The sequence below is a fragment of the Rhinopithecus bieti genome, unplaced genomic scaffold (genome assembly GCF_001698545.2).
Source record: "Rhinopithecus bieti isolate Rb0 unplaced genomic scaffold, ASM169854v2 scaffold_11291, whole genome shotgun sequence".
In the NCBI taxonomy this organism is placed as follows: domain Eukaryota; kingdom Metazoa; phylum Chordata; class Mammalia; order Primates; family Cercopithecidae; genus Rhinopithecus; species Rhinopithecus bieti.
In genome coordinates, this window is record NW_016807158.1 from 1,906,161 (window position 1) to 1,928,330 (window position 22,170).

Here is a 22,170-nt window from a genome sequence, read left to right on the forward strand (position 1 = left end):
ATTCTATAACATGATTACTTTTAAACATAGGCAGCAGAATATTTTGACAAATATTACTTTATACATTTTAATCAGGCCACTCAGTATTTCTGTTTACAGTATGGTCAATAGAGGGCTCAAAGTTTCAGATATTGTTTTTGTGCAGTCTGAATAAAAGTTGCAGTTTATAAAATAATTCATAAAACCATCTACATCTGTTATAACTTGGTTGGATATCAATGATTTAAAAAAGTAGTTACTTAGCAATAAAATTAGGGCATTGATTTTTCCAGTGTGGATGATTTCTATTTCCCCTGAGAGAAATACTAGACCTGAGGTCAACTAGATTTTATTCTTTGTCCCCCAAAATAGGAATATAGAAGATATAAGGAAAGAATGTCTGAAGTTTTCTTTTCAGATTTTAAATTCAAATACAAAATGACTTATACAACAGGGCATCAGTGTATAGCTTTCAAATCATTAATGCATAGAACAAATATCTGAAAAACCTTTGTCATCACATTAGGGCACCATTGAGAAAGACTAGGGTAAATAAAATGTTTACTAGCCGGGCGAGGTGGCGGGCGCCTGTAGTCCCAGCTACTCAGGAGGCTGAGGCAGGAGAATGGCGTGAACCCGGGAGGCGGAGCTTGCAGTGAGCTGAGATCTGGCCAGTGCACTCCAGCTTGGGTGACAGAGTGAGACTCCGTCTCAAAAAAAAAAAAAAAAAAAAAAAAAAAAAAAAAAAAAGTTTGCTTTATTATAAGGTCTATGTGTTAAATCCAAGACTTGACATGCGAGAGGCCACTGCTCATATCTACGGGGATATTTCAGAGAAACATGAACTCTTAAGTTAAAAACAGTTGGAATCAATTTCATCAAGACTCTCTCATGTGCCTCTTATAGAATAAGGAAATTTACTGTATTTGAAAGTCATGGAGTTGTCAGATCCAGTGAATATATTACAATATATATTCATAGCTGCAGCAATACACACATTAAATTATGAGGTATTATCAGTTTTGTTATCCAATTTTTTGTCCACTCAGAAAAACAACACAGAGGGTTTGAAAATATGCACCTAATTCATCAAGGTTAATAGATTCTGTTTGTTAAAGCAGTAGGGAGAAATATAAGTAAAATATTTGAAGTCGTGATTTTTCTTCTTCCCACTCAAAGGACATTTTTTTTCTGGGTGAATTTTGAAGTGTTTCAGATAAAATGGAGACAACTGAAGTGTCAATCATTAGATAATGGATTTTCATATTGTGGTATATACAATAGAAACTATTTAGCCTTTAAAAAGCAGAAAATTCTGTCATTTGCAACAACATGGATGGACCTGGAAGACATTATATTGAGTGATTTAAGCCAGGCACAGAGACACAAATACGACATGATTTTACTTATATCTGGAATTGAAAAAAGTCAAACTCATAGAAGTGGAGAGTAGAGTGGTTGTCACCAGAAGCTGTGAAGGACAGAGGGTGGACAGATAAAGGGGAAATGTTGGTCAGATGATACAAAGTTTCAGTTAGAAGGAGGAATTGGTTCTAGTGATCTATTACTCAGCATGGTGACTATAGTTAGCCATCATGTACTGTATATTCTGGAATCACTAAAAAAAGAATTTCAAATGTTCTCATCATGAAGAAACAACAAATATTGAAATGCTAGAGATGTTAATTAGCCTGACTTGATCATTCCATAGCGCCGTGTTTTGAAACATCCCATTATGTCCCATAAATATACACAATTATTATTGGTCCATTAAAAATAAAACATAAAAAATCACTAGGAGATGTGCACAAGAGTTAGCAAATCATTGTAATTAAATATATGAGTGTGAGAAAAAAATGAATTAAACTGTCACATCACAGTTTCTGAACCTTAGGTTTTATCTGGATTGTGAGAGAGTCAAAGAAGTGAATCCCATGCCCATGCATATTGACCTTACTTTAATTATATTTCTGTCAGCTACGATGGAACAAAAAACTTACAGAACAAACAGTAAACAGGTTAATATTGTACTTAAGGTGTCAGAGCAAATCACTTCATTTTCTCTGGTATTAGTCTTTAAGTTAATACTTTTATATGATTTACATGATAACATTAAAATAATTAATTGCTTATGTCAGTCCTTCTAGTCTCTTTGGGGAGAAAAACGTGCTTAGAAATAGGAATTTATGTTGCATATTTCGAAAAAGCTGGGGTCAAAGAATTCCTAAACTGAAAGCAAATTGTACTTCATTGTAGAAGACAATGACACTTCCATTCGTAGTGCCTTATGTTGGACCAACATAGCATGCAATAATCGTACACTATCTGTCAATAATTCTGAACACAAACTGAATCACTTACCAAAAATTTCTGGCATTTTAAAACCTTCAAGGGGTATAAAACTTCACTATGTTTTCCTCTACTGGTCAAATAAACATTTAGTGAGCTTTATTTGTAAATGGTCAGTGTTCCTAAAAAGTACACCCAAATGCGTGGCCTAGAATCTTCCATAACAGAAATATTGCCAGAAACAGGAGTCAAAAGTAAAAAAATGCTATAACCTGGATAGGTAAAAAACAGCTGGACCCTTTTAACTGTAAGCGCAAGAATCTACTGCTGCTATGAAGGTTATTACTTACACAGTAAAAATTTTGTCTTATAATAGTGTGCAAAGAAAAGGGAAAAAATGAAATCATTTTGATCTTCTAAAATGACAAAAATCTTAGCATCAGTTTAAGCATTGATATGCCTTTCAAAAAATATTATTTATATTTCAGTGGTTAGAAATTTGAACTGATAGAATAGTTTTGCTCAAGATGATCTGTGGTGCCAATAATGATTTTTTTACAAGTATCTCTTTATCACCCAATGCTATCTTGATTGCAGATTCAAAATTTCCGATTAAAAATTTCAACATCAACCTATGCTAAAATAAAAGTTGATTTTAGTAAAATGAAATAGATTTGTGTAGAATTTGTTATGCATCTTATCTCATCATAGGAGTGTTCAGCTTAATTGCCTAGAAAATTATTTGTACTTAATAAATTTCTATAGGATTTTATGTGCTACATCATGAAGTACAGCACTCCTTTATGTAGTTATGAGAAAACTTAAATTTCACAGTCCTCTTAAAAAAATCGTTCAAGAAACCTGGTGTGGTGTTTGCAGTAGGCTCAAGTCTATGTGTATACTAGGGTCCACGATTATAAGAAACCACAACATTAAGAGGAGGGAAATGTCATATTTGTACTGTATTCTGTCAGATGTCTAAATAACTTGCTGGTCTTGATTCGATCCTCTTAAAAATTGGGACGATATTACAATTGGGCTTATGTCCATTTAAAGAAAACATTTAACTCTAGGATCAATGACCTTTTCAATCGATAGAAAAATAGCTTTATTTTAAAAACAAAACAGTCTAATATGGTAGCAGATGTTACAACAGAAGTGGTGTTCTGGAACATAGTTGTGGATTATCTCAGCAGGTGAATTAAATGAAATCAGTCCAGGCACGGATCAGGGGAGGCAGGTTTAGTTAATGATGACATTCAGCACACAGGTTGAGAAGACAACTGCTAAGTATTGAGTGAAACCACGAATGTAAAATCACAGAGACCTGGAAGAAGTAGGTCAGGCAGGATTTGCTGATTTGGAGTCCTGGTTAATTCAGCACTTTGGACAGTTCCCAAAGACCTGTCTTCCTTACAGGTACTTGGAGTACTTTTCAGAGTGCCATACTTACTAATTTCATTCCACCTCTTGGCATCTCACCTTTACCTCTAGGTGACCTTGAATCCAAGGGAATTATCTGCATTCATCCAAAGAGCTCTGTGGTCTGTGTTTCACAGGAAGTCAACACCTTCAGTCCTAACATGAAGGTTCATCATTTTTATGTTACTTGAGATTTTGTCAGACTCATCAGTAGGGTTTATTAATCAATAATGGATTATTAATAATCAATTTGTTAACAATAAAATTTATCAACTAAATTTTAAACCTGATTCAATATGAAAGGTGAGGATGAAATCATCCAAGTCACGCAAAAGAGTCCCTTTTCCAACACCTGATTGGTACCATCATGGCCAAGTCCTCCAGGCATTTCACATGCAAGGCTATTCAGCAGATGTTCTATATCAAATTCAAATGAGGCCTTCAGAATGGGGGGGTGGAAGCAGAAGAAAGGCTTTAAGACTCAACTAAAACCCTGCCTACAGCCATGTGGCATAGCTATAGATGGTAACTAAAGCACATTAAGCCCTTCCTTGCAGGCTCCAGGAAGTAACAAAATTGCTCTTTTGGAACAAGGACTTAAAGTTAATTTCTTAAAAGGCTTAAAAGGCAGGACTACGAATCAGGGCAATCTATCTGATTTCTAACCAAAGGACAAATTATGCTTTAGCCACATCTATCCAGCAAGTTTAAAATGAGAATTAGCAATAAAAGAAAATGCACACATATAAAATATTTTAAAATATGCTTTTCCTCATAATTATTTTCTGGTGAGTGCTTCCTGTTCTAAAACCCAGTGGTGAGGTTGAAGCACAGAAACACCATAAAATTGGTTTTCTCTATGATTAGCAGCTTAAACTAGATATTTTATAAAGGATTCTCTTGATCTTTGTGAATAGAAAAAAAATTTAGTAGTTCCTAATATCCCTGACAATAATTACACCAATTTTGGAAGCATTTCAGATGAGCAAGAAGAAACAGGGGTTATGGCTCTACCTCCAGTTTCATTAGCAGTCTTGCTGCTCTGGTTTGTGGGTTAGATTCCAGGACCCTCTTTCAGTTTTACAGACCCCACATAGTTAACAGAAGGTCTGTGACCTTTAGGCTGAGAGTAACTCAATTCCTTATTTTCTTTGGTGTATTCACAGAATATCATAGATGAATTTTCTGGTCTGACCCAGAGCTGTAAACAATACTGCAAAGGCATGAGACTGCACTAGACGAGGAGGAGGAAAGGGAGCAATGACCTAAACGCTGCAGAAGGGAGAATGTGTAATTTAAATAAATGAGGCTTTTTATTAAACCACTAATTGCTAGCTTTCTCAATATAAAAGTTCTCAGGTCTTTGTCTAGTTGAGCAGCACAGAATTCTGTATATCCTGAAAGTACCAACAGTGCAAAAAGACATTCTTTAGTTTTCCCTGACAAAATGAAAACAAAAAACCAAAACCCCCAAAAAACGCATTAAGTGGTAGCCCTAGGTCTAGAGCTTACGACAAGTAGTGAAGAAATGCAGCAATTTTTATTAGGTGAATTTTGCTAGTTCCTCAGCTATAGTTACAGGAAAATCTGAAGATCCTGAGGTTTGAGAATGTTCCCTAGGTGTTTACCCAGGTCATTATGTGACCTGAGAAAAGAAATTCTTATTAATCCATGTATACAATGTGTATTTTTAAGCAATGGTATTAATACAATTGTCAAAGTCTTATACGTAAGTCAGCCTTACTCTCCAATAACCAGCTCTATGCACACTAGTCCAATTAAGTTGGCACCAAACCCAGCAAACTAAACTGCCATACTGAAAAGCTGTCTGAAAGAGATTCAGAGTAACCCATTCTGGCTCACAAAACTTGGTTATGTTCATACAGTTTCAGGACATTACTTTCAAAAGTGAATTGGAACCTAAAGTTTAAGCTGTATTTTAAAATATTGATATTAAATGTCACGACATCTAGTGTATCACGAGAACAATGGAGATTTACCATTAACATTTGACGTAATTTTTCAGCTTATATAAAATCAGTTTTATTTTATAAACAAAAGTCATATTGTTAATCATACTACTCTTTTAATGATCTTGTATGGTAAGCCATTGGTTCATTCTTACATAAATGATATTTAAATAAGGTTATAAAGTATAATACATTATCATTAAAAGGATGCAAACTAATGAATGATACTAAATAATGTCACAAAGCCCATGGGAAATTATTCTGTAAAATGTATTATTTAACATCTTTGATAAAATTATTTTCCATGATTTACAGAGTTATTTTTCATATATGGTTTAAGGCAGCTTTATATTATTAACACAACTTCTTTATTTAAAATGTTTTCAATCTATCTCTACTATCTTTTATTTTTGACCATATGAAGAAGGTACAGCACTAATGCATAAAACTGTTTCCTTTTCCTGGGTATTTTTGCCTATTTCCTGTAAATGTAGCAAGAAGCAATTCAACGTCTCAGCCGCAATTTAGGCAAATGTATCCACCTAGATTGCCTTATAAATGCTAATGGAAGAGATTTCAATATTTTTAATAAGTTCAGAATACTGAGTTCTTGAATGACTACAGTTCACTAAACTAAGAACAGTCACGCATTGTGTAACGAAATTTTGGTCACTGACAGACCACATATATCATGGTGGTCCCATAAAATGGTAATGGAGCTGAAAAATTCTTATTTCCCAGTGACACTGCAGCCCTTGTAACATTATAGTGCAATGCATTACTCATGTGTGTTTGAGGATGTTAGCATAACCAAATCTACCATTCTACCAGTTGTGTAAAAGTACAGCAACCTCACCAGCATCTGTTGTTTTCTGACTTTCCAATAATAGCCATTCTGACATGTGAGATGGTATCTCATTGTGGTTTTGACTTGCATTTCTTTAATGATCTTTGGTGTTGAGCTTTTTTTCATATGTTTGTTGGCCACATGCATGTCTTTTGAAGTGTTTATTCATGTCATTTGCCCACTTTTTAATGTGTTTTTCTTGTAAATTATTTTAAGTTCCTTGTAGACTCTGGATATTGGATCTTTGTCTGACAGATTGCAAAATTGTCTTCCATTCTGTAGGTTGTCTGTTCACTCTGATGATAGCTTGTTTGGCTGTGCAGAAGCTATTTAGTTTAATTAGATCCCATTTGTCAATTTTCACTTTTGTTGCAATTGCTTTTGGTGTTTTCATCACGAAACTTTTACTCATGCCTATATCCTGAATGGTTAATGAAAGACTGGATAAAGAAAATGTGGTATACCATGGAATACTATGCAGCCGTAAAAAGAAATGAGATCATGTCCTTTGCAGGGACATGGATGGAGTTGGAAGCCATTGTCCTCAGAAAACTAACACAGGAACAGAAAACCCAACACTGCATGTTCTCACTTAGAAGTGGGAGTTGGTTGATGAGAACACAAGGACACATGAGGAGAACAACACACACCAGGGGCCTTTTGGGTGGGTGCTGAGAAGAAGGAGAGCATCAGAAAGAATAGCTAATGGATGCTGGACTTAATATGTAGGTGATGGGATGATCTGTGCAGCAAACCACTATGGCATGTATTTACCTATGTAACTTAAAAGTTGAAGAAAAAAAGTATAGCATATACTGTTTTGTATAGCATATAATACTTGATAATGATAATAAACAACTATATTGCTGGCTTAGATAATTACCACATTTTACTTTTTACTGTAATTTTAGGAGCGTATTCTTTCTACTTATTAAAAAACGTTAACTGTTAATCAGGCTTGAGCAGGTCCTTAGGAGGTATTCCAGAAGAAGGCTTTGTTATCATAGGAGATGACAGCTCCATACCTGTTATTGCCCCTGAAGACCTTCCAGTGGGACAAGATGTGAAGGTGGAAGACAGTGATATTGATGATCCTGGCCCTGTGTAGGCCTAGGCTAATGTGTGTGGTTGTGTCTTAGTTTTAACAAAAAAGTTTAAAAGGTAAAACAATTTTAAATAGAAAAAAAGCTTGTAGAATAAGGATACAAAGAAAGAAAAAGTATTTTTGTACAGCTGTACAATGTGTTTGTGTTTTAAACCCAGTGTTATTACAAAAGAGTCAAAAGTAAAAAAAAAAAAAAAATGGAAAAGTTTACAAAGTAAAAGTTACAGTAAGCTAAGGTTAATTTATTATTGAAGAAAAAACAGTTTTAAGTACATGAAATGCAGCCTAAGTGTACAATGCTTATAAAGTCCACGGTAGTGTATAGTAATTTCCTAGCCTTCACATTCACTCACTCACTCATGTATTCACCCAGAGCAACTTACAGTCCTGCAAGCTCCATTCATGGTAGGTACCTTATATAGCTATACTGTCTTAATCTTTTATACCGTATTTTTAACTTAACCTTTGCTATGATTAGGTATGTTTAGATAAACAAATCCTTACCATCAGGTTACAATTACCTACGTATTCAATGTGGTAACATGCTGTACGGGTTTGTAGCCTGGAAATAACAGATTACAGTACATAGCCTAGAATGTGCCAGGCTGTAGCATCTAGGTTTGTGTAGGTACACTCTATGATATTCCCTCAATGATGAAATAACCTAACCATGCATTTCTCAGAACTATCCCTTTTATTAAGAGACACATGACTATAAACTGAGGAGAAAGCAGAGGGCTAAACTGTTAACATGGCAAACCCATGTTATTTGATGATGTTTGCCGAACTTTGCATGTATGACAGGCTAAGCAGCAAAGTATATATCATGAATTCTGTTTTTAATATCACTATTAATTGCAGTTCAATAAAACTAATCTTTGAACTTAATAATCTATACATATACTTTGTAACTGTGAAGTAGGAATGAAAAATTTTCTACTTTTTTAGTTATGTTATAATTTCATTATATATATACACAGATACATACTTTCATTAGATATAAACTAGATGCATATGTTACCCAAATTGATAAATGCAATCATTTCAACATATTTTTACTTATTTGCATTTTTAATGCCATAATTCCACTTTTACAGATGAGACTCCTAAGGTTTAGTGACATTAACTGTTACTTAATTTTTGTAGCAGATAAATAATGAAGCCTCTTTTGAAACAGAGATTTTGGCTTATGTTTCAGTGCTTCTTCCACTGAGGCATAGTTCCTGCATTCAAGGTTTTGGTTTCATTTGTTGTTCACGTTTGATTTGGGTACACAAGGAAACTTCTATTGTGGTAGAGATTTGGAGTTCATTCACAGATCATATTTCTTCTACCCCATCATTTTGCATAGGAGAAAAGTGAAGGCCAGTGAGGTAGAGTAATTTGAGAAAGCCACACAGAGATAATGACAGGACTAGAATTCTAGCCCTGCCTTCTTTTAGATGACATCTTGAGATAAAGACATTTTATCTGAAAGATCACAGCTTAATCTCAGGAGACAATCACAAGAATACTTCAGTGTGTGTGTGTATGTGTGTATAAAATGGGTATATATATACATATATAATATACTTAAAATATATATTATTTTCTCTAGGCATATTAAAAGTACACTTGATTGAGATGTATTTTAACATTTTTAGGATACATTTCTAAACTCATCTTATTAAAGCTCTCAAACCCAGAACAGCCCATTAGTAACCTGGTGTCCCAATGCATTTCCATCGAATGAGAAAAATGTGAGGTCAACAAAAAAGAGATTTCTCAGGAACGTTGTGCTTACCTTCATAAGTCCCACTTTCTAGGAGAGCACCACTTTTCTCCAATTCCATAAAATCTTCAACAGTGATGAAAATATAATCCACTCCGGGGACCTCACCCTCCTTATGTGGCCTTGTGGTGCCTGAATAGAGAAAAGTAAAAACAAAAGAAAGATGCTAAGTGATTTGTTGTTGAACTTTAGAAATACCACCATACTTCTGAATATTCAGTGCCACTTGTTTGTACATCCTGCAAGTTGGCAGTTTGCATTTGTCCTTCTGTTTGTTTGGCAACAGAAAACAGCAGGGGGTAAAGATTAAAGTAAATGTACAAAGCACTTTTCTTCATCAAGCTTATAAAGAGTTCATTGCCATGTGATATGGCTGCATATATTTTCAGTGAAAATTCAGAACATTGTGCCCTTTTTGAAGAGGTGGTTTGAATATTGAGCCAGCAGTCTGCTAGTTCAGGAATTTATATATTTCACTCAATGACTGAACCTCTATTGTCCTGCAGACTGCTGCGCTATGACATAAAATACAATGGAAAGTAGCGATCTTAGGAAAATGTCAATTTATCTTTTTATTTTCATAAACTGCTTTCTCTTGGGAGGACTGTTTGTTGGTTTTCATTTGTTAGATTTACACCCAGAACCATTTTTATTTGATTTAAAGGATCACAAACCTTTACTATTACTTAAAATTAAATAATAATTAGAAATGTGTTATAATTAAATTGTACTAGTAATTGTGACGCTGGGAATATAGTATCTAATTTGACAGGAAGAAACTTTCTCTGACTCCATCACATAGGCTCTCCCTTATGTGGCCTTCCTTCTTTCATTACTGCCACTAATTCTGACTGAAGTGACTCCCTACCAAGGGTTACTGCATGGGACCACTGTTCCTGACTCCTCCATCACCCATAGAGGGAATGGAGCTATAAGGGCCAAAGTGGCAGGAGTATCAGCTGCTCAGACTGTAGCTCAGTCCAGCTCTCCTGAAGAACACAGCCTTCCAGGCATGCTGTCCAGTTTGTGAGGCAACAGCAGAAACAGAAACATATTCAAGGCTGCAGGTTTGTTTCCAGGTAATACTTCCTTCCCTGACTATGTCCTAAGCTTCTTCCTTTTTCTCTGCCACCTACATAAGACATTTTCATGGTCAGATTGGAATTTACATAATGCATACATGCAAAGAAGTATGCAGAAATATAGAGGCCAAATATATAAGGTAGTACATTGGCAGGCTTCATATATATAGACTCCCCCATATTGTCTATATGCTAAATAAGTATTTTAAATCCTTAAATTTTATTTTTGTTCTCTGCATTTGAAATCTTTATCAACTAGGTCATGAAAATAGACAGTCAGTTCTCCTTTTGGTCTATTAGAATCAAATCTGGACTGCAACTGAGAAGCAGAAGCTAATGTCAGAATGTACAATATGCCAGGAAAATTTGATTTTGGATAAAAATGAATAATTCCTATTGAAAACATATTTTAAGATGTGAAGTTATTATTTTTTAAAATCAAGTTTTATAACTTGTCTTTGGGGGTTGCAAAACAATTTTTTTCCATAATCATATTTAATGACTTTCCCTGAATTGGTTATTTTGTTTAACTGAGCCACATTTTTCAGTATTTCCTACTGCTTTTATGCTATAAATACAAACCACCTTTATCTAGTATGCATAATATTGTCAAATTAATGTTTCTATGAGAACCTTAACTTTTGATATTCTGACTTTTATGTGCTTAACCCTTGTGAATTAAAAGTGCATTAACATAGTTTTTGGCAATCAATTTGTTTTTCTGTTTATTTAGAACACACTCCAATCATTAAGAAAAAAAATCACATAACAAAGACTCAATTTTCCTTACTAATTTATCTGCATATTTCAGAAGCTACACACTTTAATTAACTGCTTGCAGTATGGTAATACATTTCTAGCACCATGTGAGCACCCGGATCACATGATTGAGGGCAATTTCCAGGGCTGCTTGCTTGGTTGGAGTAACACGGCTGTACCGAATTTTAGTGAACATTTGTAGTTGTGCTCTTCTTGGGAGGCCCATCAGTACTTTCAGTTCACTAAATGGCTTTCCATCTCCATCTTGCACTTCAGACTTCTATGATCGAGTTCTTCCTTCTGTGATAGGCAACATCAGTGAGTATCAACTATTGCTATTGACCCAACTGATGCTGGTTACCTACTTGGACTGAAAATTCACCTACCTCATTGTGGCTTGAAGTTCTGCTCTAAAATCTCAAATGTAGCCACCTCCATCTTTGACATCAGTCTCTGATCCTTTTTTCCTATTCTATTCTTCTTTCTAATTATGATCTCCAGTCCCTGATCTCTTGTGATTTCCCTCGTGTTCCCCAAATCTGCCTTACTTGCCTCCCTAACTACTAAAGTACTAGGAAAAAACCAGAATCTCTTCTTTCCTTTAGTTCACCTTCACGATTTCACCACTCATAATTAACCCCCATGTTCACTGTTGGTTATTTCATTATTGACGGCAGTTGCTATAAAAAAAATAAACTTTCTCTGACAAAGTACTCCACAAATTCAGATTACTTAATGTCAGTTTGATCCTCCTGACGCTTGATAATTCTTTTGTGTGTGTCTTCTTGTCTCTCTCTCTCTTATATTCCCAATGTTTTCTAATATTCAGCTGCTTTGACTTTTTGCACAAGACATGAGCTCATTCTTTCTTGGTAAAGTAAGAGACAATCTGAAACCAAATTTCCTAAAGTTTCCTAATTTTCATTTTTCGTATCTGCATTACTTTCATATTTTTCCTTCAAAATTAAGCCTTTACTGGAATTATCATCCATCTTGCTAAGACAAATTTCTTTTCCTTTGCTTTCTTTTAGAATTACATATTTTAAATTAAATAAATAAAATATTGTATTTGTCAAAGTTGCATATACAGATATTTTAAGTTTTCAAACAATTCTATAAGACTTGTTATTTTTAAAAAGGAGACCCTCAGTCCCCGGTACCCCTTTCCTTTTATCCAGAGTCAAACACACTGATTGTAGTTGATTAATTTAACCTCCAAATCTCTAAATACTTTAATATGCCTCTTGATTTTTTACTTTAGTAATTATTTCTTGATTTTAAAGAAAATGAGAATCTAACTCTTTTTTTGTCTACAATTCTAACCCCACTGCACATACCACTTCCTGCTTTCCTTCCATTCTTCTAATGGAACAATCTTGTGTTTAGATTAGTGTTAAGTGTTTACATTAGTAATTCTACGTAAATCTATTCCCAGCTGAAACTTATGGTGTACTGACTTTTTGTGTGCAACTTAAAAAAAATTTTTTTTCAGATGGAGTCTTGCTCTGTTACCCAGGCTGAGAATGCAGTGGCAAGATCACAGCTCACTGCAACCTCTGCCTCCAGGGTTCAAGTGATTCTCCCGCCTCAGCCTCTGTAGTAGCTGTGACTATAGGCGTGTGCCACCACACCTGGCTAATTTTTGTAGTTTTAGTAGAGATTGGGTTTCACCATATTGGCCAGACTGGTCTCAATCTCCTGACCTTGTGATTCCCCTGCCTTCGCCTCCCAAAGTTCTGTGATTACAGGCATGAGTCACTGTGCCTGGCCGTGTGTAACTTATTGATTACTCTAGATGTAGTATGTTTTCAATTCCATTTTCCATTCATTATTCATTAAATAAACTCTCTCCTTGAGAGATAAATCTCCTCTCAAAATTCACAAATACATTTTATACTTTTTCAAGTTCATCCTATTGAAGAAATATTTCCTGGAGGCTTCTGACTAGCTCCAATCTGGACTGTCAGCTGCCATCCAGGGATCATCCTTTGCCATTATCCTGGGGAGTTACTTTGCCTCTGTCTTGTGCAGTTTCACCTCTTCCCTAGACCCCATGTCTATTTTTGTGGTCTACACCCTCATGGTGGCAGAGCACATCTGTTGGAAGCTTCCTGTCAAAGGTTGCATGGAAGCTACATTGTCTGAGATTTTGCAAGTCTGAAAATGTCTTTATTCCACCCTCATTAGTGGCAAATCTGACAGCATTTCAGGAAAACGTAATCATGAAAATGTATTTCTTCATCTTGCTCCCCTGTTTATGTCACCACCATTCTTCTAGTCATGCTAGTTTGAAACTTTCACCTCAGAGTCACCTACCTTTGAGTCCTCCCTCACTCCTTTATCCCATCTCCAAATATTTGGCAAGCTCTATGTCCCATAGCTCCACAACATCATCCTTCCCGTTTGTACTGTCTCTGACCCCAGCACGGCCCTCCTGGACTAGGCGGTGACTGTGTCACTGGTGTGCCTGCCTCCCTCTTTTAGTTCATCACTGAACTTCCTGATGAGCCCTGGTGAAGCACAGGACTGATCACCTTTCCTCTCTAAAGGCTTGTCTATCCAATCTAAAGTCAGAAGAGTGGGTTGAAAAGGGAGAGAGAGAAAAATACTGAGAGTCAAGAAGAATCAAGGAAGCCATGATTCTATTATTTACAATAAAACACAACTCTCATGGTATGCCAGCTTGTGGAGTTTCTTTACATGGGCTTGCCTTGATGGAACATGTGAGAGGACATAATGTAAGAATTTTCTGCTTGTTTAATACCCTCCTTTCTGGCTTGTCATGTGTCATTCTTCTTTCTCTTTAACCTAAAATTTCCATCATTAGAATTACTCTTTGGTTCAAATGAAAAAGAAACTACCTTTAAAATGATGATATTTTGAAAGTAAGCTGCCTGTACTTTTTGGGACTCAGCCACTTGTTATCAGTATTACCTTGAGCAAGGTTCTCCACTTCTGTAAACTCTAGTTTTCTTATCTGTAAAATGGGAACAATAGTAGTAGCATCTTCATAGGGCTAATGTGAGGAACAAATGGGATAATTCATATAACATACTTAAGACAATGTCTGGCACATTTTAAATATTCGACAAGAATTATAGGTTAAGTACTATTGCCTGAAAGAACAGAAATGACATCATAGATTTTTTTTTAATGAAGTCTTGCCATAAATATTAACTGAGTACTTACTATGTGCCAAGCACTATTCTAGATGCTTGAGCTATATCTCTGAATAACACAGACTAAGATTCCTGCTTTCATGGAATAAATATTTTAATAGGGAGAGGCAGATAATAAATACAAAATAAAAAGTTATATAGTATGCTATAAAGGGTTAAATCTTATTAATTGACCATAAATCATATTGTTAGAACCTACGCACAGTTTAGTGGGTCAAATACTGAGATTTCTGTCAGCTTAGACAGTATGGAGAAAAGGATGGAGGAGAAGAGACTGTAAGAAAAGGACCTGAAGGGGAGCAGAGACCCACAATATTGGTAGGCTGTACACTACCCAGGTGAGTGACAGCTAGGCGGGAGACTGCTGGAAGTCAGCAGGGGATCCAGAAAGAGCCTGATCATATTTTAGAAAGAATTACTACATCCTTAAAGAGAAATTTCACTTATTTCACTAATTGCTTGGATTAGCCTAGGTCATTTGGCTTAACATCTTGGTGCCTGATACAGGTATTTCTGAACTATCAAAATCATTTTCAAAGGATTGATAAACATGACAGTGCATGGTGGGTTCTAATGACTGGTGTATGTGTACACACACACTTACATGTCAACCCTCATTTTTAAAAGAAGAAAATGATGAGGCTGTGGGAAAAGGGAACACTTATACACTGTTATTAGAGTGTAAATTAGTTCAGCCATTGTGGAAAACAGTATGGCAATTCCTCAAAGAACTAAAAACAGAACTACCATTCAACCCAGCAATCCCATTACTGGGTATATACCCAGAGGAATATAAATCATTCTACTGTAAAGACTCGTGCACAAGAATGTTCACTGCAGCACTATTCACAATAACAAAGACACGGAATCAACCTATATGTTCTTCAGTGACAGATTGGATAAAGAAACATGGTAGATATACACCATGGAATACGATGCAATTATAAAATGAAGAAGGGTATGTGTTTTATGGGAACATGGATGGAGTCGGAGACTATTATCCTTAGCAAGCTAACATATGAACAGAAAACCAAATACTGCATGTTCTCATTTATAAGTGGGAGCTAAGTGGTGAGAACTTAGGAACACAAAGTAGGAAACAACAGATACTGAGATCTACTTGAGGGCAGAAGGTGGGAGGAGGGAGAGGAGCAAAAAAGATAACTATTGGGTACTGGGCTTAATACCTGAGTGAGGAAATAATTTGCACAGCAAACCCTCATGACAGGAGTTTACCTATGTCACAAACCTTCACATGTATCCCCAGAACCTAAAAGCTTTTTTTTTTTTTAAAAAAAAAGTGAAAGAATCATGTGGTGTGATAAAATGGTGTGATAAAAGATTCTTAGATTAAAATTGAGGACATCTACGTTCCATTTTGTTTTAATGTTTTACATATGTGATCCTAGATAAAACATTATTTACTTCTTCACCAATTTTCTTATGCACTGAGGTAAATAATAGATATAAAAGGGCATGATAAAAAGTAAAAGCATAAACACCATGCCAACAATATCTGCATTCCTTTTAAGTAATATTAATAGTACTACTAAGAACACTACAGTTTCACAAATATCATTGGTGGTATCTTACTTTTGGAATATATTATAATCAAAGCTTTAAATCACTTAACTTCATTTAGGCTAACACTTATAATAAAGAAAAAAATATTATGCCTAAAGATACAAATTGACTTTTTTACTGTTTGGGTATGAAAAAAACATGAGTCAAGATATAAATCCATTTTGTCTGATTACACACTAAGATGTAGTACACAATGGCTTGGCCACTAGTTACAAGGGTCCTTTTGTCTTTTGTAGACAGACATGTAAAACAGGTAATGCCTACAGCCTAGGCTGCTAGAAGGTTTTTGCCATTTGCTGAGTCATTTGAAAAGTGTGAAAGTGCTCATAAAACCTGATTAGTAGGTCATTTAATTTTACCTGCAGGCATAGCACCTACAACAAAAGCCAGAAAGCATGATTTTAGATCTATGTGTCTGGGAAGAAAGGATATTAGTTGGTGTTATGTCAATGGGCAAGACAGTGGCTGAAGAAGGAGAAAGCAATTGGAAATCTATGAACACCTCTTTGGAAAGTAATATGATTCTAAAAATAAGGAAAATATATATGACATGAAATGAAGTGTTGTACAATGGTAATTTGCAGCTAAAGGTAATTAATATCTAGACTGAGGAAACAAGTTAAATTTCTTGAAGTGGTTACCTTATTTTTATGCTGAAATAATTACAGTTGCTTTTGCAACTCAAAAAATGAATAGTTGACAGCAAAACAAGACTCAACAGTAATAACAAGTAATTACCCAGCACTAGAAATAGGGTGGAAGATGTGGAGAATAAAAGAGGGAATATAGATGATTCATCATATAGCTGAAGCTCACCTTCTTTTATTGCTCTTCCGTTTTGGTTGGGGCTTTCCTAAGTGCTGCATAGGAAAGTCCAAAATAAGTTTTATTATCCAAGTTAGGATTTATATATTTTATTCTTATTATTTATTCCAGACCACTCCTCCAAAGGAAAATAGAACTGAAAGAGAAAATGCTACTAAGTTGAGGCTTTGTTTCGTATTTTATTAATTTCTTAAACAAAACAGCTTATTAATTGCTAAATTAAGTACTGTATGAACAACACCTCCTTCATGAGTTAATGAAAGCATACAGTACTTCTGCTCAAAAGACATGTCTAAACAAAATGCATTATCTCCCAAATGGTTAGCTTATTGATACACAGTGAAATCACATGGAGGCGACTTGTCATTTTGTTACCATGGCAACTGGGAGTGCCAATGAAATTTTTTTATTAATCTATTGTTTAAATGAAGGAACATTGCTCTTTTTGTCTTAGGAAGAAAAGGGCATGGCATTTGTGGTAAATATAATTCTAAAGCGCATTTCCCCTCAGCTTTCTGCTATTTCCTAGTTTTAGTAAAATACTTTTCTTCAAAGAGTCACCAGCTTGACAGACAGTATTATTACTTAGATGATGGCTCAGTGCAGTCATCTATCGTGATCTATTCTGATATATTAAAAATTCCATAGTGCTTGCTGCATGGCAGGTACCCAATACATAGTTGCTAAAGAAACAGACTTGGAATTAATTATTAAGTCAATATATTCTAAGCAGATGGGTCATTGTGTGAGAATGTGAGAAACTGAATTCTGTTCTTATTCATATATTCTCCCTTTCTTCCTGGTGTTTCTCAACTGCAAGCTGGAAAAAATAGATCTTGACAGCTAGAATGACTTCCTCTGTATTCAGCCTTTGATTAACTCTTTGATTCTTGAAGACACTTAAGTTGGTCAGTTACTCATCAGCAAGTAAGAACACAATCACCATATTTGTGTGTGCTGCCAATAAAAACACACATCCGATATATTCCTTTGGCCAATGCCTGTAATCAATTTTTACACAACCAGTCTAGGCCTCGGATTTTATTACGTTCATTTTCAATCATATAAAATCCTAAAGTATGGTTTTATGCAAACATAGAGCTAAAGTAAGCAAAGCAAATAATATAGTTTGGGTCATTGAATTGTATGTGATAGACAGGTTATAAAGTAATGTGTGCCTTATAGATTTCCTGTTAACGATGGGGTGGATTGGTTTAAGATAAAAAAATTAAAACCTACCATTGGATGAAATAAATCACTTAAGTATAAAAATTATTAATAGCCTCAATAAAACATTATGTACATTTTATAAAATATTGAAGATCTGACAAATCCATTTGTAAAATATCAGTAGTTACTTTGACTTATTTTCTTAACAGTGTGTTGCTCTAAACCTCAGTAATTGTTTCAAAACTCTCTCTTCTCCTAAGATAGCATGTTGTCAATTTTTGTTCAAAGCAGCACTGGCATATACTAACAATGTTTAGGTATCGTCCAGAAACAGGCTTTTAAGAAACCTCTCCTTGAATATCTTGGATATAAAGGTTCAAAATAGTGCCCCATATGGCATCAATTACTGTTTTAAATTTTAACAGTTTGGATTGAGGCAGCATCAGACCCAAACTTGGTGTTTCTTAAAACACAGGCTGCATCACAACCACGTGGAGGACTTGTTAAAGCACAGATTGCTGGTTCTCACTCCCCAGAGTCTCTGAGTCACCCTGCTTGGGTGGGGCCTGATTATTTGCATTTCTAACAAGTTTTCAGGTGATGCCTCTGACACTGCAGGTCCAGAAACCATAACTGGAGAACCACTGCTCTAATTTCACTCATATCTCAGGGAACCCAAAATAAACACACTGTTAAATTTCCTCATCAAATATAACTACAACAACCCATAAAGCATGCGGGTCATGACTTGGCATTGGCCCTGGAGCCATGTACTGGATTCAGAGAAAACAAGCCATTCTTCATTTTCTAGTGCATAGATGCACAGAGTCATGAGGAGTATTTTTCATAGTGAAGTGTTCTTTAGAAGTTAAATGAATTTGAGAAATAATCTTTACTTATGTGTGCTTATAAATACCTTTATTATTTGAAGTAATATAAATTATTTTGGTTCTATCTGTGCAACAGTATGGCCGATATTGGGAAAAACACAGAAGCTTGATCTAGCTCACCAGCAGTGATACATGATAATATGTTAAGAAAAAACAAGCATCTAATGCCGAAGATTTCTCACATGAAGAAACAATATGGTGGATGTCAAAAATAGAAGACAAATGAAAAATCTGTAGATCTACAAAAAGTAAGAAATAATAGCATTGCATTATTTTCATATACCAAGCTATCTGACTTGCTAAATGTTAAAATTACAGCTTGTTTACAACCATACTTATCAAATGAAATCAGGTGATAGGTAACATGTACTTTGGAATTAGTACTCATAAAACTCTCTGTTAGAACAAATTATTTAGGCCACCATATCATTTTATTAATTCCATGGTTTTATTTGCACAATTAGGTCCCTGCTGTAAACACTAGAGTAAATGAGGGGTAGATGTGAGAAATATCATTTAAAACTTGAACTCAGTCAGGTATGGTGCCTCACATCTGTAATCCCAGCACTTTGGGGGGCTAAGGAGTTTGAGACCAGCCTGGGCTACATACGGAGATCTCATCTCTACAAAAAAATTTAAAAATAAGCTCGGTGTAGTGGCACACATCTTTAGTCCCAGCTACTTGGGAGGCGGAGGTAGGAGGATTGATTACTTGAGCTCAGGAGGTCAAGGCTGCAGTGACTCAAGATCATGCCACTGCACTCAGCCTGGGTGACAGAGCAAGATCCTATTTCAAGAAAAAAATAAAAAGAAAAGAAAAATAAAGCTGAGCTCATCACCTGAACTAAAAATCCTGTCATACTGAGCAAGAAAGAACGGCAATGTTTGGGGCGATTACTTTGAAGTTGATGTATATGCAATGTATTTTCAATTTTAAGGCTTCTACACTAAATGACCAGATTTAATAACCAACAGTATCAAGATTCCTTGACCACTGACATACCAGCACTCTACACTGAAGACAAACTAGGCCAAAGTGAACAATTTCATTTATTCACTCATTTGAATCATCACTACATTGGTAACAAAACATTTGTACCCAAATCTTAGCCATTCCTTCACACCAAAATCCCTCTCCTCTACCCCGCAGATTGCCAAAGAAACTTTGGTTGCATAAATTGCTTTCTTCATATTTCCATCTTTACCTCACTTGCATTCGCAGTACAGAATAATTCACTACTTGGATTCAGAGACATAAATAGATAAAATGACTCACCCCAATAAAATCAGATTCCTTGACAGCTATAGTCTAGGCTTTTGATCCATTCTCACAATATATAGATATAACATACCTAACTAACTCCAGGAGAGATGAACACTGCATTCTCACCAATAAAGTAGGGCAGCCAACCATAATTCCAAGATTCTTGACTTGACTATTAATTTCCTGAATGTTTTAAGAGATTGGAAGAAGACAAATGACCCTTTTGTTACCAATTAATTTATTTTTGAACTTTTGATTTTAATTCTTCAATATTTAATTTAGAGATGTTCTATATTTGGCATTCTATAGAATTAATAAAAGGAGGTTTTTGATTCCCTAATTTATTATTTAGTAGATGTTTCAAGATTACATATTGAACTTAAGGAAAAGAAAGATCAGTGGCTTTTTATAGAAACAATATATATTTAGCTTAAAATTTTTATACTCTCCTCATGTAAAATTAATCTGGGCCAGAACTAGACTGCGTAGATACCACCAGTCCTCTGAGCAATGCAGAGACACTACTCAGTGACCTTCATTTCATGGAAGGTTTAGTGGATCATAACTTTATCATTTTATCACTGTTAGAATCTTGCAATGACATTAACTTTTAGTATCACCATATGTCCCCATGGCATCTATATTCTGAAATGCCCAAGGTAGACAGTAGAACACAGAGTCTTCAGAGTATCAGAAAATCCAGATGAAAGAAAGAGGGCAGTTAACATCCAGGGATTTCAAAATATTGAAATACTTTTCAGATTTAGGCATGAAGGGCAGCAGGACTCAGTTTCTATCCAATTGTCATAATCCCCAGAACACTGTGGTTTTAATCTTAGACCACTGTATTTCCTTCCTGATTGGGGACCAAATTAAGAGTGATACAAGATAAAGGAATGTGTATTGTGAACTGTCAGATAATCATTTGAGACCCCTGCTGGAAATTTTTACATAAACCTATCAGAAGAAAACTATCCTGTAACGACAACAACAAAAAAAAGCAAAACACTTGGCTCTGTAGACTCTCAAATCACTATACTTGAGAAATGCAATTATTACCAGAGATTAAGGAAAGTTTTAGGAATTAAAATATAAAAGAAAATTGTAAGGAAATTTAAAAAGCTAATTAAGGTACTTCTGGCATAATAGATATTGAGTTAATAGTGAGTTATCAAAATAAATATTGAATTCTTCAGAGAAAATGTTTATAATTTTAGATAAATCTTTACCTCCTTTAGAGAGAGTATGAAAACACACTTACTTGCCAGGACAAATTGAGACATAATACAAAACAGAGAGGTGAATACCAGTAGCATCAGCCCAGCAGCTGACTCAGCATCCTGCCCCTCAAGGGGAACAAGTGGTTGGAGAGTTTATACCTGGTAGGGTGATGGTGCCCTGACTTTCAGACTCAACGTATTAAGTATTGCTGCCTAAAAGAAGGGGTAGAGCGTCTGGTATGTGAGAAAACTAGAAAGGCTGAGGCTGGCCAAACTAGGCTATGGGGCATTAGTGAATCTATGTTAGAATGAAAAATGTGCATGATATAGTTTGGCTATGTCCCCACCCAAATCTCATCTTGAATTGTCATTGCCATAATCCCTACATGTCATGGGAGGGAACTGGTGGAGATAATTCAATCACAAGGGCAGTTTTCCCCATCCTGCTCTTGTGATGATGAGTTCTCATGAGATCTGATGGTTTTATAAGATGCTTCCCCCTTTGCTGGGCACTCATTATTCTCCTTGCTGCCACCATGTGAAGAAGGACATGTTTGCTTCCCCTTCTGCCATGATAGTAAGTTTCCTGAGGCCTCCCTAGCCCTGCAGAACTGTGAGTTGATTAAACCTCTTTTCTTAATAAATTATACAGTCTCAGGTATGTCCTTATAGCAGTGTAAGAATGGACTAGGCTGGGCGCGGTGGCTCAAGCCTGTAATCCCAGCACTTTGGGAGGCCGAGACGGGCGAATCACAAGGTCAGGAGATCGAGACCATCCTGGCTAACACGGTGAAACCCCGTCTCTACTAAAAAA

At 35.5% G+C, this 22,170-nt stretch overlaps 1 protein-coding gene across 2 annotated transcripts in view; it reads right to left on the reverse strand.

Moving 5' to 3' along the window:
- MAGI2 (membrane associated guanylate kinase, WW and PDZ domain containing 2) overlaps window positions 1–22,170 on the reverse strand; it is a 1,515,811-nt gene that overhangs the window by 644,165 nt on the left and 849,476 nt on the right. For both annotated transcript variants that reach the window (XM_017880419.1, XM_017880418.1), the window contains exon 3: window positions 9,396–9,515. In XM_017880419.1, the coding sequence (XP_017735908.1) occupies window positions 9,396–9,515 (120 nt within the window). The remainder of the gene's footprint in view (window positions 1–9,395; window positions 9,516–22,170) is intronic.